General features: G+C 39.2%; 1 protein-coding gene across 3 annotated transcripts in view; it reads left to right on the forward strand.

The window, feature by feature from the left end:
- MARVELD2 (MARVEL domain containing 2) overlaps positions 1–13012 on the forward strand; it is a 46844-nt gene that overhangs the window by 3953 nt on the left and 29879 nt on the right. Inside the window, exons 1-3 of one of the 3 annotated variants that reach the window (XM_006900032.1) lie at positions 6406–7145; positions 7494–7566; positions 9334–9369. In XM_006900032.1, the coding sequence (XP_006900094.1) occupies positions 6424–7145; positions 7494–7566; positions 9334–9369 (831 nt within the window). In that variant the 5' untranslated portion in view covers positions 6406–6423. Of the gene's footprint in view, positions 1–6405; positions 7567–9333; positions 9370–13012 lie in introns of those variants that run through there. The other 2 variants (XM_006900030.1, XM_006900031.1) reach the window with 2 other exon arrangements.

Here is a 13012-nt window from a genome sequence, read left to right on the forward strand (position 1 = left end):
GAGAGGGACAGCACAGGAGAGGAAGACTCTTGGTGAGATGGATCGATTCTGTGATTGGGGTGATGGGAGTAAGTGTGTTCGAGACGGTGAGGTTGGCACATGGTAGAGCAGGGTTTAGGGCTCTTGTACATAGGGTTGCTATGAGTTGCAAGTGACTCGATGGCACATAACAACAACAACAATACAAACTTGGAAGCAGGAGCGGCATCCACTTCCAAAATAGCTTACCTCTGGAAACCCTATGAACTTGGAGAAATGAAGAAAGTTATACAAATGTTCAGATCTTTCATTTATAGGGTTGCTATGAGATGCCTACACTTCGACAGCATTTAACAACAACATCATTTGATATATTCCGTTCTCTCCAACAGCACAATTCAAAGGCATTGATTTTGTTGTTGTTGTTGTTATCTTTATTCATTGACAACATTTCAGATGCAGAGGAAGCAATTGAAAAGGCCCTAAATCAGTCAAGCACACGTTAGTCTTTAAACTGACATCATTGCTCTTTAGCACTTTGGAGAGGTCCTTGACAGCAGATTTTCCCAATGTAACCTATCTTTTCATTTCTTGATGGCTGTTACTAAGGGTATTGATTGTGTTGTGGATCCAAGTAAAATGAAATTGTTGACAATTTAAATCTTTTCTCCATCTGTTATGGTATTGACACTTGATCCAGGGGTGAGAATTTTCATATTCGTAATGTTGAAATGTAATTCATATAGAAGGCTATGGTCTTGAACACGTTTCAGTTCTTCTTAACTTTTTATAAGATTGTGTCATCTGCATAATGCAGACTGTTCTTTTCCTCCAGACTTGTTTCCACATTCTTCTCAGTCTAATCTAACTTCTTAAATTATAAAAGCTACTAAGTGCATTTATAAGTTTAGTATGTAATAAAATTCCGCTGACAATTCCCAACTGGAAAAGTGTGTATTTGCTATTGCACTGTTTTTCAAATTTTCATTTAAAATTTTTTTTAACATTGATAATCCAAAACCCAAACCCAGTGCAGTCAATTCAGTAGACACTAATAATTTGATAGTTTTCACAAGTAAAGATGAATTGAATCCACTACAATTAATCACTTTTTTTTTGGTCAAGGATTTAATTTTATTTGAAACACAATCAATGCCCTAGTAAAAACTTTAAAAGAGCATATTTCATTGGACAAATCTACTGCAATGTACAATTAATCACTTTTTTTAATGCTTCTTCCCCCCCCTTGTTATATACCATCAGATCACTTCCAACTGGTACAGAAGGAGATTGCCTCTCCTCCAGCAGAGCATCTGGTGGATTTGAACCTCGCACCTTTGGGATTTCAGTGCAGTTTCTTGCCACTAGGCCACCAAAGCGCTCTATAATTAATCACTTTTACCAGTAACTTAAGCAATAAGGTATTCTATAAAATGTGTCTATATTGAGAAATGTAAAACTTCACAAGGAGTCATGGTGGTTCATGGTTAAGTCCTCTGTGAACCAAAAGGTGGTGTGTTGAACAGCTGTAGAAAGATGTGACAACCCTGAAGACTCAGTCTTGCAAATGCTATGTGGCAATTCTGCTCTGTGCTACAAGAGTTACTTTGAGGTGCAGTTGACTGTAATGCAGTGGGTTTGGGTTCACTTGCATGTAAAACTTGCTAAAGTTATTTGTTGTGATTTTATTTATACATGTCTTGGGAATGTGTGTTTTGAGTACTTTAGTAATACTACTATTTACAATCATTGTGTCTAGAATTTAAAATTTTTTAGTCAACAGACTTTAAAGAGACTAAAATAATTGGTCCATTATAGGCACCATGCTGAGAGAATTCAGAGAACTCCAGCATTCCTTCGTAGATCTCTTTTCCATCTACACTCACCATCTTGGCCTTTTTTTTTTAAAAAAAAATCCTTTTGTGTGTAGAGTAGGAAGCCTTGGGTTTATAAAAGGAATATATATATCATGTGTATATGTGTGTGTGTGTGTGTGTGTGTATACACACACACACGAAATAACTAAAAGCTAGCTTAAAAGTTTGAGCACACTCAGAGAATGGACCTCTGGTGGCCTAGTGATAAGGAACTGTGCTGCAATCCAAAAAGCAGGCGGTTTGAATCCACCAGCTGCTCTGTGAGAGGATGGCCAATCTCCTCTTGTGCAATTTACTATCTCTGAAAACTCACTGGAGGGTCACTATGGATCAGTTCCGGCTCAGAGGTACACAACAACCACTCACCTGAAGATACCCCTGAAGAAAGGCTTGCTGATCTACTTCTATAGTCAGCGATTGAGAACCCTGTGGATACTCTTCTTTCTGCCCTCACACACAGAGATTGACACGAGTCTGTGGCACTGTGTCAGAGACTGCCTACTTGCCATCTTCACGGGTGTCTCAAAGTGTCTCCAGTCTTCTCCAGGACTAGGTTGGGGGTTGTTGTTATGTGCCGTTGAGTTGCATGCGACCCATAGCGACCTTATGTACAGCAGTTCTGAAGCCTGCCCTGTCCTGAGCCAGTCTTATTAATCTCAGCATGCCAACCAACCCTCATTCCCTAGTCACTGTATCAATCCATCTCATCCAGGGTCTTCCTCTCCTGTGCTGTCCCTTTTGAGCATGATGTCCTTCTCAAAGAACCAATCTCTCCTGGTCTCATGCCCAAAGTATATGAGGCAGAGCTTTAAAATTCTAGCCTCCAAGGAGAAACTTGGTTTTACCCTCTCTAGGACAGACCTATTTGTTTTCTTGGTCTATGGTATGTTCAAGACTTCTCCAGCACCACAACTCTAAGGCATTGATTCTTCTGTCATCCTTAGTCATTGTCCAGCTCTCTGAAACATAAGACGTAATTGTGAAGTCAATTGCCTGGATTAACGTCCATTTTCCCAGAAGTCCATAGGCTTACTTAACATGAGGCTTTCTGTCTCAAATCTGCCTCAGAAACTCTGGGCTCCCCACACAGACGAGGTCTGGGTTTTCATCGTTGGCCTCATAACAGGTTAAGGGTAGAGATAGAGAAACTACATTTTTTTCAATGAAATGACTCAATTCCGCAGGTTTGTGTCACAGTCGTTTTCCGGCAGAGGAACTAGGGTGGGGCTGGATACATAAACCACGATTGGCTATGAGCTGATAATTATTGAAACTGGTTGATGAATACACAAAGAATATTACCAGTAAATTATATTAAATAGTGAAATGCATATGCATGATAATAACTTATTGTCATCGAGTCAAAATCTTCCAGTTGATTTCACCTGCTCTAAATCACGTGAGAATTGCTGCTGGTGGATTTGCACTATCACGAAGTGCCACTTTTGGGTTAGAAGGACAGTTCTCTATCAACTATGCCACGAGGGCTCCCCACATACACTATAGATACTGAGAAATAAATACTAGTATTCTCTCCATTTGTCATGTTTAGAACTTTCTATGATTAAAAAAAAATAAATTCCCTGTATTGCCAAAGACCAAGAATTCTATTCCCTGGAAGATTACAGTTTAGAAAGGTGTAAGGGCGAGCTTCCCTCTGTCACATGGATTTGCTTTAAGTTGGAATTGACTCAGTGGCAACTAACAAGATATTGAGAATTTTATATTTCTTCATTATTTCCATTCCTTTCACCATACTGCATGGACTGTTCAGTGGCCTTCTAGCCAGTTCTCTTGTTTCAGTTCTCGTCAGCAGCAGTATACTCTCAACACAGCATTCTGAGCAAACCGATTAAACTTGTATATCCCCTGCTCAAAATCCAAAACCTCTGTAAATTTTCATTAAAGTTCATAATAATAATTTTAAAAATTAAAAAAATAGACTTCAGAGATGGAGGATAATGAAAAATTTTTACATTTCCTTACCTAATATCTGAAAGAGCACATTTGTTTCCAGCAATAGCCATGACAATGTTCTCTGGACCATATTCTTTCAGTTCTTTAACCATTTTTTCAGGGTATGAAATGAATCCTAAACTAAAAGTAAAAATAAATTACTGGAAGAAAACACACACACACACACAATCCCTTCAGTGTCTTTTCATCTCACAGTCTGTAAATGCCTGAATCCTTTCCAGTGGCTTTTGAGGCAGTATGTGATTCAGATAGCCACAGCTTCTGCAGCTCCCCTTCTCACTCATTTTACTGATTCCACACTGACCTGCGTGTCTTAGTATTTCTACATCATGCCTTAGGCTTTCGCTGTAGCTGTTACTCCCGCCTGGAACACTGTGACATCTGCTGGGCCCCTCCACCTCACTTGGTTTCTGTGATGTCACTTTCTCTGTGAAGACTTCCCGCCTACTCTGTTTAGAAATTGTGACACCTAACAGGATAGAGCAGGTTTCAGATCTATTGTATATAGGGTCACTGTGAGTCACAAGTGACACGAAGGCACATAACAACAACAATGCACTCTTCATCCCTTTACTTTGTTGCTCAGCACACTATTTTGTTTGTCATCTGTTTACTCACTCTCAAAATTAAGCTTGATTAGGGAAGAGATTATAATGTGCTTTGTTCATTTATATACCTTCCACATGCTTGATGCATGATAAAATAAAACAATAACAAAACTCCAACCACACAACCTCAAGTTGATTCCAGCACCATGTGTTGCACTCTGTAGGACCGCTTCATAGGGTTTTTTGTTGAATTTACAGAACATCACCAGACCTTTCTTTCAAAGCACATTTGGGTACGTTTGAACTGCCAACCTTGAAGTCAGTGATGAAGTGCTAACTGTTTGTGCCATCCACTGACCTTGTATGCTTGATAGCAAACCTAACCCATTGCTGTCTATTTGATTCTTATTTGGCATCCTTATAGAAAAGAGTAGAGCTACCTTCTAAGTGTTCTAAGACTATGATCTTTATAGAAGCAGAGCACTTAAGTGCACTTTCAGGACTCCTCAGATGCCTAGTAGATGAAGGTAAATGTTGGTTTTTTTCTTTTTAACCTTTAAATTTTACAAAGCAAAGTAAAATAAAGCTTTTCAACACTCGGAGTATGTGATGATCCATCTTTATTTTCAGACCTATATAATACCCAGTAGAAGGTCAGAAAAAGAAGACCCTCAATAAGATTGATTAACGTGGTAGCTGCAGTGGTGGTGAAGCAGAGCGGAGTCTGTGAGGATGGCACCAGACCGGGCAGGTGTTTTTTCTATTGTCCATAGATGGTTCCTGAGTCAGAGCCAATTCCATGGCACCTGACAGTGTCAAGCAAAAGGGCATGTGCCCAGTGGATCTTCAGAAAATAAGTCTAAGTAATTTGAGGAAGAAAATCAGTGTGCCTTGATTTTGTGAAGGAAATGTCTAATAAGAGTACTTTTCTATACTTTTAATTTTTGAGGTAGGTTGAAAATGCTCTCTAAAACCACTCTGGGAGATAGAGATCTGACAACAAAGCAACTTTAGATCGTTAATCCTTAAGGAATGATGGTCATATATAAGGTAAAACTATATGGTGTATCTTCAGGGAACCTTACCTTACAGTGGTTTTTAGCTCTCAAGAATTCAGTTCATGGGGGAGCGGAGAAAAATGTGCAACAATGAAGAAATGAAAACCCAACCTTTCTGTAAACTTCCATTAATATCACAATTAAAAAATTAAAGAGAAAAAATTCACCTCTTAATATCTAATATCAAGTGTTAATATTTTGGAATGGAGAGACTTTTCCAAATCAACTTCCCTGAATTAGGGCGAGAAGAGTCTCTTCAGTCCACATGTTCAGTAGACTGTTTCTCCTGGGTGGGGCTGTTCCAAGGCAGAGTTGAGGTAAAGAAAATGAAGAGTATTTGCTGATGCATCACATTTTGGTATGCTTAAGCACAAATATTTTTATTTAGACATTTAAGGAAAGGACTCTATTTGGGAGGATGTTATTGTACTATATTGTTAAAAGTTGGTTTTGGATTTTATATTTAACTGTTGTTAATCTCATTGATATAATAAACTTACTAATATTTTAATTTATCTAATTTAGAATTAAGCTGTACATTTTTATTGTGCTTAAAATAGCATAGTGGGGGTGGTTGTTAAATACTGTCGAGTCCCAATCAACCCAAACTCTCTAGTGCATTTTCAGAGGCAGTAAATCACACAAGAGAAAATTGCCCATCCTTCTCCTGATTACTAGCTAGCATAATTGTTCCATATGTTAAAAAATATACCTGTTGAATTACCAGTTTGTTAAATTATCCTGGGTTTTTTTAATTCACATTGTATTTTCTTATGATCATTCCCATACATTGTGTCTTATAAAATTAATCACCATTGATCTACACACTATCATTTTTATAATCCATAATAACCAGGAATGATCAGTGGTCTCCTGAATGGGATAATTTGCTACCAAATGAAGAAATGTATCTGTGGGACATTATTGAACAGATATTTAATGGTGCATACATGATAATCTCTGCCACAGGTGTGAACATCACAGATGTCGTCAGATGACAGAAGATCCAGGACTCGTGGCTACGATGCCGTCCTGGGGGACTTGCCCTATCCAGATGACACCATAAGAACCCTACAGACCCTTCGTGACAGCAACCTGGCCGTGAGCTCTGATCCTTTGCCACCACCCCCTCTCCCGTTACAGCCACCATTCGGTCCAGACTTCTACTCAAGTGACACAGAGGAACCAGCCATAGCCCCAGATCTCAAACCCATCAGGCGCTTTGTCCCTGACTCCTGGAAGAACTTCTTCAGAGGGAAGAAAAAGGCCCCAGAATGGGATAAGCCAGTGTGCAACATCAGATACATCTCTGATGGCGTGGAGTGCTCACCTCCAGCCTCTCCAGCAAGATCTAACCACCATTCCCTCCCCAACTCCTGCAAAGATCCTTACGGAGGGTCAGAAGGAACCATCAGCTCCCAGAAAGAGGCCAATGCGATGCTTCCCCACGATCCCTATGGATCTCTGAGCCGACACACACAAACAGCTCGGACATACAGTGAAAAGGTAGAAGAGTATAACCTGAAGTACTCCTACATGAAGTCGTGGGCCGGCCTGCTGCGGATTCTGGGTGTTGTGGAGCTGCTGCTGGGTGCAGGCGTCTTCGCTTGTGTCACGGCTTACATTCACAAGGACAGTGAGTGGTATAACTTGTTTGGTTATTCACAGCCCTTCGGCATCGGAGGCGTTGGCAACCTCGGCAGCATGTATGGGGGCTATTACTACAGTGGTCCTAAGACCCCTTTTATACTCGTGGTGGCTGGTTTAGCTTGGATCTCCACCATTATTATTTTGGTTCTTGGCATGACCATGTATTACCGGACCATTCTTTTGGACTCTAATTGGTGGCCCCTAACTGAGTTTGGAATTAACATCGCCTTGTTTATTTTGTATATGGCTGCAGCCATAGTCTATGTGAATGATACCAACCGAGGGGGACTCTGCTATTATCCACTGTTTAATACGCCCATGAACGCAGCGTTCTGTCGGGTGGAAGGAGGACAGATCGCAGCCATGATCTTCCTGTTTGTCACAATGATTGTGTATCTCATTAGTGCTTTAGTCTGTCTGAAGCTGTGGAGACATGAGGCAGCTCGGAGACATCGAGAATACATGCAGCAACAGGAGGCAAGTGATTTCATAGTCTGTTGTTGGGTTCCCCCACCCCCTTTGTTTATGCTCTTAATATATATTTCTCAAAACCAATAGTTTTTATAGAAATTTTTTAAAAAAAATAATGATCTAAAGTTCAATAATTCTAGACCAGCAGGAGTGGCATCCACTTCCTAAGCCACATGCCTCTGGAAACTATGAACTTGGAGAAACGATAGTTATACAAAGGCTTCAGGTCTTTTGTTCATAGGGTTGCTTTGAGTCGTGCTTGACTTGACAGCAGTCAACAACAACACAACAACATCCCAGACATGCTTTGACTCTGGCACATTCCTGTTATGTTACAGGAGTATAATGTATAGTTTGTGGGCTGCATTATTGTGTGTTTGATGCTTAAGATGAAAACATACTACTAAATTTCTACAAAGAAGAGTAGCATGCTTGTTAAAAATAATGTCTTATTGTTAAAGTAAGTTCAAGAAGAATCTTAATTCTTTTCCTATAGTAAGATAGAAAAACAATAGTTTTGCAGTTTCAGGAGCAAAGTACAAATTTAAATCTGATAGGTTAAGTCTTACTTTCTTCTAATGACTTAAATAAAACCAAGTAAGAATATGGTGAACAACAATAACATACTTCGACAGGTTTGGAAGCAGGAGTGGCATCCACTTCATAAATAACATGCTGGAAGCTCTATAAACTTTGATAAATGTCAATAGTTGTAGAGGGGCTTCAGGCCTTTTGTTCATAAGGTCGCTATGAGTCATGCTCAACTCAAAGACAATCAACAACAATAATAACATTATTTTTAGAGGAGTTATGTATTTTGGAATTAGAATGGACATCTTGCACTTGATAACTTCTAGAATTTAGCTAATTAAATGTAATTGTAATAAGATTGGCACAGGACAGAGCAGGGTTTAAGGCTGTTGGACATAGGGTTGCTATGAGTTGCAGGCGACTTGAGGTCACATAACAACAACAACAATATTATTTTGAGGTAAAGAGTAAATTATAATAAGATTATAGAAACTTATTTCAACTGAAAAATAGTAGTTGTGTTGGAATGTGTTCTGCTAGCTGCAGTACATCCTGAAATAAGTTAATGTTTTCTTTTTTTTTTTTAATGTTTTCCATTCTTCTGAAGAGATATACAAATTAGCATTTCCTGTGTCACTGAAAAATTCAATATTTACCTTAAAGGTTTTTTCTTAATTTTTAGTTGACTATTTCATTAATTTTCCCTTTCCTATTTTTCCTGAGATTTTATAGGTACGATACAAATTGCCTATCATAGTATATAATAGGTAAACATGTAAATGAAAATTATCTAAGTCCTGTTATTATTTATTCAGTAGTTCACACTAACATTTAGATTTTGTGTTTTAATCTTTTGCATGAATTTGATGCATAGGAAAACCAATAAATCTCAATAATTTTTGTAGTAAGTACTTTGTTTTATAGCTAAAACCCCAAAATTTTAAAATGTTTTGATATGACCCACATACTCAAATATATTTATTTTACTCATCCCCTAGTCTGCGCTGTCTGCATATTTGCAGTTCTGCCGTGGGTACGCTGATTGACAGCTAAGTAGTTCGGGCTCTTCCCCTTGCTCTCCACTGCAGATCAGAATGAAGCTGAGGGAGTAGAAGGAGCATTAGCTCCTACTTGTCCTTCATGTAGATAATCAGCCTGGTTGACCTGAGATTGTGCTATCAATATAAAGGACTGAAGATATTTGTAAAGCAGCTTTGAAAAATCACTTTCTTTTTGTTCCAGATAAATGAGCCATCATTGTCATCTAAAAGGAAAATGGTAAGAATAAAGTTCTCATATATTATACTTTGATGTTTATATGCAGTGCCTGCAGTAATGGTTGTGAGTGTGTCAGAGATGAGATTGTGAGAATGGCACAGGATAGGACAGGGTTGAGATGTGCTGTTCATAGGGTTGCTATGAGTCATAGTTGATGGCATCTAACAACAAAAGAACATGTCTAGATTTGTTAACTGCTTTTTCCTCTTGCCTCTTTATCTACATGGTAGAACTCCTGTTTGTGAAAGTGGGCTTTGAGTTCATTGAGTGAAAAAGAATTCTTATAGTTTAAATTTGCATTTCCTTCATCAAGAATGAGTTTGAGTTTGTATTCTTTCACTAATACCAGTATTCATATTCTATTTTTTTATTGAGTTGTTAATTTGTATAAGTTCTTTGTTATATGGATATATTTTTAAAATATATTTTATAATATTTTCTTTAACTTTATATGTTATAAAATACCTATATTATTTGGAAGTGTTTTATTATGCTGAAGTAAGGGATTTATGACTTGGTTGAGGAGTCTGGCCAATGGCTCATGATTAATACATCAGAGTTATCATTCATTCATTGAGCATGGGCCAACCATGCTATATAGGCTGATGATATAAATACTGCTTTTCCAGAAGTGTACAAATTTAGTGGAAAAGAAGCATGCACAGACAGATTAGCCAAGGGCTAAAGAGCAATTATTTCAGTCTAGAGACTAAGGTGTGCTTGATCTAGGCCATGGTCTTTGGAATTACTTGCTGTGCATCAGAGAGCTGGACAGTGACAAAGGATGACAGAAGAAGAATTGATGTCTTTGAGTTGTGGTGCGGAGAAGAATATTGAACCTTCCATGGGCCACCAAGAGAACAAATAGGTCTATCTTAGAGAGGATGAAACTAAGTTTTCCCTTGGAAGCAAGAATTTTGAAGCTCCTTCTCATATACTTTGATCTTGTGGCCAGGAAGATTAGTCTTTAGAGAAGGACATCAGGTTTGGAAGGGTAGAGGGACAGCACAGGAGAGGAAAACCCTGGATGAGATGGATTGACACGGTAACTGGGGCTGTGGGATTAGGTGTGTCGGAGTCAACAAGACTCTCAGCTCAGGGCAGGTTCATAGTTATTGTACATAGGATTGCTATGGGTCTCAAGAGACTCAACAGCACAGAACAGCGATGTGTGTGTATACACATATGAATATATGTATATGTAAATGAGAGCCAAGGATAATTACCTTTATAAAGTTAAAATAATAGCATGCTTAGAGAATTCTATTTCTCTAACAATATCTTTTTTATTTATTTTTTTAAATTGTTTTTGTTTTTTTGTGTGTATTGTCAAATCGGATCTAACTAGTACAGGAGGAGATTGTCCCTCCTTCAGCAGAGCATCTGGTGGATTTGAACCGCATGTTATTAGTCCACCAGAGCTCCCTTATTTCTCTTACAGTCTCTTAGAGAAAGAAGTTTGTGGATAACAGTGCCTCAAAATCAGTCTGTTTCTTGACCAGAGCACATAGTATCGCTTTGGAGTCTAATATTAGCCACTTCCCTCCTCTCATTTTATATTGGTTTGCATACAGAATTCGTATATATTGTATTTCTATTTTTACAATATTGATCTTATGCAGTATTTGTCCTTATGAGACTGTGTTAGTTCACTCAGCATAAATGCTTTTTAGACTCTCCCATGGTGTGTGGGCATTTGGACTGTTTCCATTTTCTTGATATTGTGAAGTATGCTGCTATGAACATAGGTGTACAAATCTCCCTTTGTGTTTCAGTTCTAATTTCCTTGGGGTATATTCCTAGTAGCAGAATAGCTGTGTCATATGAGATTTCTGTTTTTTGCTTTTTGAGGAAACCATCAAACTGCCTTCCAGAGTTATTGTACCATTATACAATCCCACCAGCAGAATTAGCCACCTTTTTAAAAGGAACACTTCCTTATCCATTATGCCAGCAGAGCTGATAATGGTAATTGCCTTTTAAGAGGGCAGGTGACTAACAAGAGGTATGAAAGAAGGAGAATTTCTTTTTTACCCTTTTGAATTATATATTACATGTGTATGTTGTTGTGTTGTGTACCATAGAGTTGGAACCAACCCATAGCTGACCCTCCAGCAGGTTTTCAGGGACAGTTAATCTCACAGGAGGAGACTGCCCATTTTTCTGCCTGGAGCGGCTGGTGGTCTCAAATCATGTGATTTTAGGATTGCAGCGCAGCTTTTTACGACTAGGCTCCCAGAGCTATGTGTACATTACCTTTAAAATCTTTTTTTGAAAAAAGAGTGCTAATGTCTATGGCAAGTTTTGGGGTTTTTTTTTTAAAGTATAATTTACATTTTATTTTCTTTCAGGTTAGTTTTTTTCCTAGTCTTTAAGGAATCAAATCCTTACATGGACTTTGGTGGTGGTCGTGGGGCAGCACCTGCAGGTCTAAACCTGGGTGGGGGTGTTATCCTTCCGAGCTTCTGTCGGTTCCTCACCACCTTGCTGTGAATGGCACAGCTCACACAATAGTGCAGCTTCACCTACAGCTTGAGGAGTACATATGCATTAAAGATACTCACTTCGCTGTAGCAGGCACAATTTGTGCAGACCATGGGCTGCATAGAGCCATGGCCTTTTTTGGCAAGACTGATGTTTCTCCTTTTCCTTGTCATCTTGGAAGCAAGGACCCTATAGCATGGCAAGGTTTTTTTTCTTGGTCAGCCCTCAAGACAGGTTCCTGGGAAGGCCAGCGGCTCTCAGGTTGCTGATTTCAAAGGCTGACGTGTCCAGGTTCATCGCCGTGGTGACTGCTGGCTTCAGAGACTGAAAAATCCAAGGTCATTTAGTTGGGAAGCAGGTCACATAGTGAATCATTGAATATTGATGAGGCCAGGAGATCATGGGTCAGATAGCCAGAGGTGACTCCGACAAAAAAGCTCTCTAGTTCCCTTGACCAGAGTCCAAACACAAACACCATGCAAGCCACACCCCTGCGGAGGCTTTCCTTCATCTGATAAGGCCACATATTATTCCTTCCTTATTAACATTGTGTTGTTGATGAGCACCATTGAGTCAGAACCAGCTGACCCTCCATCAGGTTTTAAGAGACAGTAAATGGGAGGACATTGTCCGTCCATCTCCCACGGAGCAGCAGCGGTGGCTGCGAACAGCATGCCTGTGAGATTGCGGTGCAATTTCTTTCCACTAGGCCACCAGAGCTCTAACATTATAGAGGTTAAAATTTATAGCACATGTTGTTGTGTGTCATCAAGTCCACTAGACTCATAGCCTTCCTATGAACAGTAAATCTGAACCTTGCCCTATCCTGCCTGTCGTCACCAGCTCTGAAAAACATCAGTCCATTGTTGCAGTCACATGTCAGTCCATCTTGTTGGGAGGGTCATCTTCTCTTTGACCCTCCACCTTTCCTGGCATGATGTCTTTTTCCAAGGATTGGCTCCTTTTGACAACTTGCTCAAAGTCTATGAGATGAGGCTTAATCATCTTCACCTCTAAGGAGAACCCTGGTTACCCTTACAAGACAGACTTATTCTTTTTACAATAGACTGGAAGAGATCTATATTTGTTCCCATTCCAAAGAAAGGTGACCCAACTGAGTGTGGAAACTACAGAACAGTGTCATTGATTTCACATGCAA

Source organism: Elephantulus edwardii, unplaced genomic scaffold, assembly GCF_000299155.1.
Source record: "Elephantulus edwardii isolate Elephantulus edwardi_28Jun2011 unplaced genomic scaffold, EleEdw1.0 scaffold00271, whole genome shotgun sequence".
In the NCBI taxonomy this organism is placed as follows: Eukaryota; Metazoa; Chordata; class Mammalia; order Macroscelidea; family Macroscelididae; genus Elephantulus; species Elephantulus edwardii.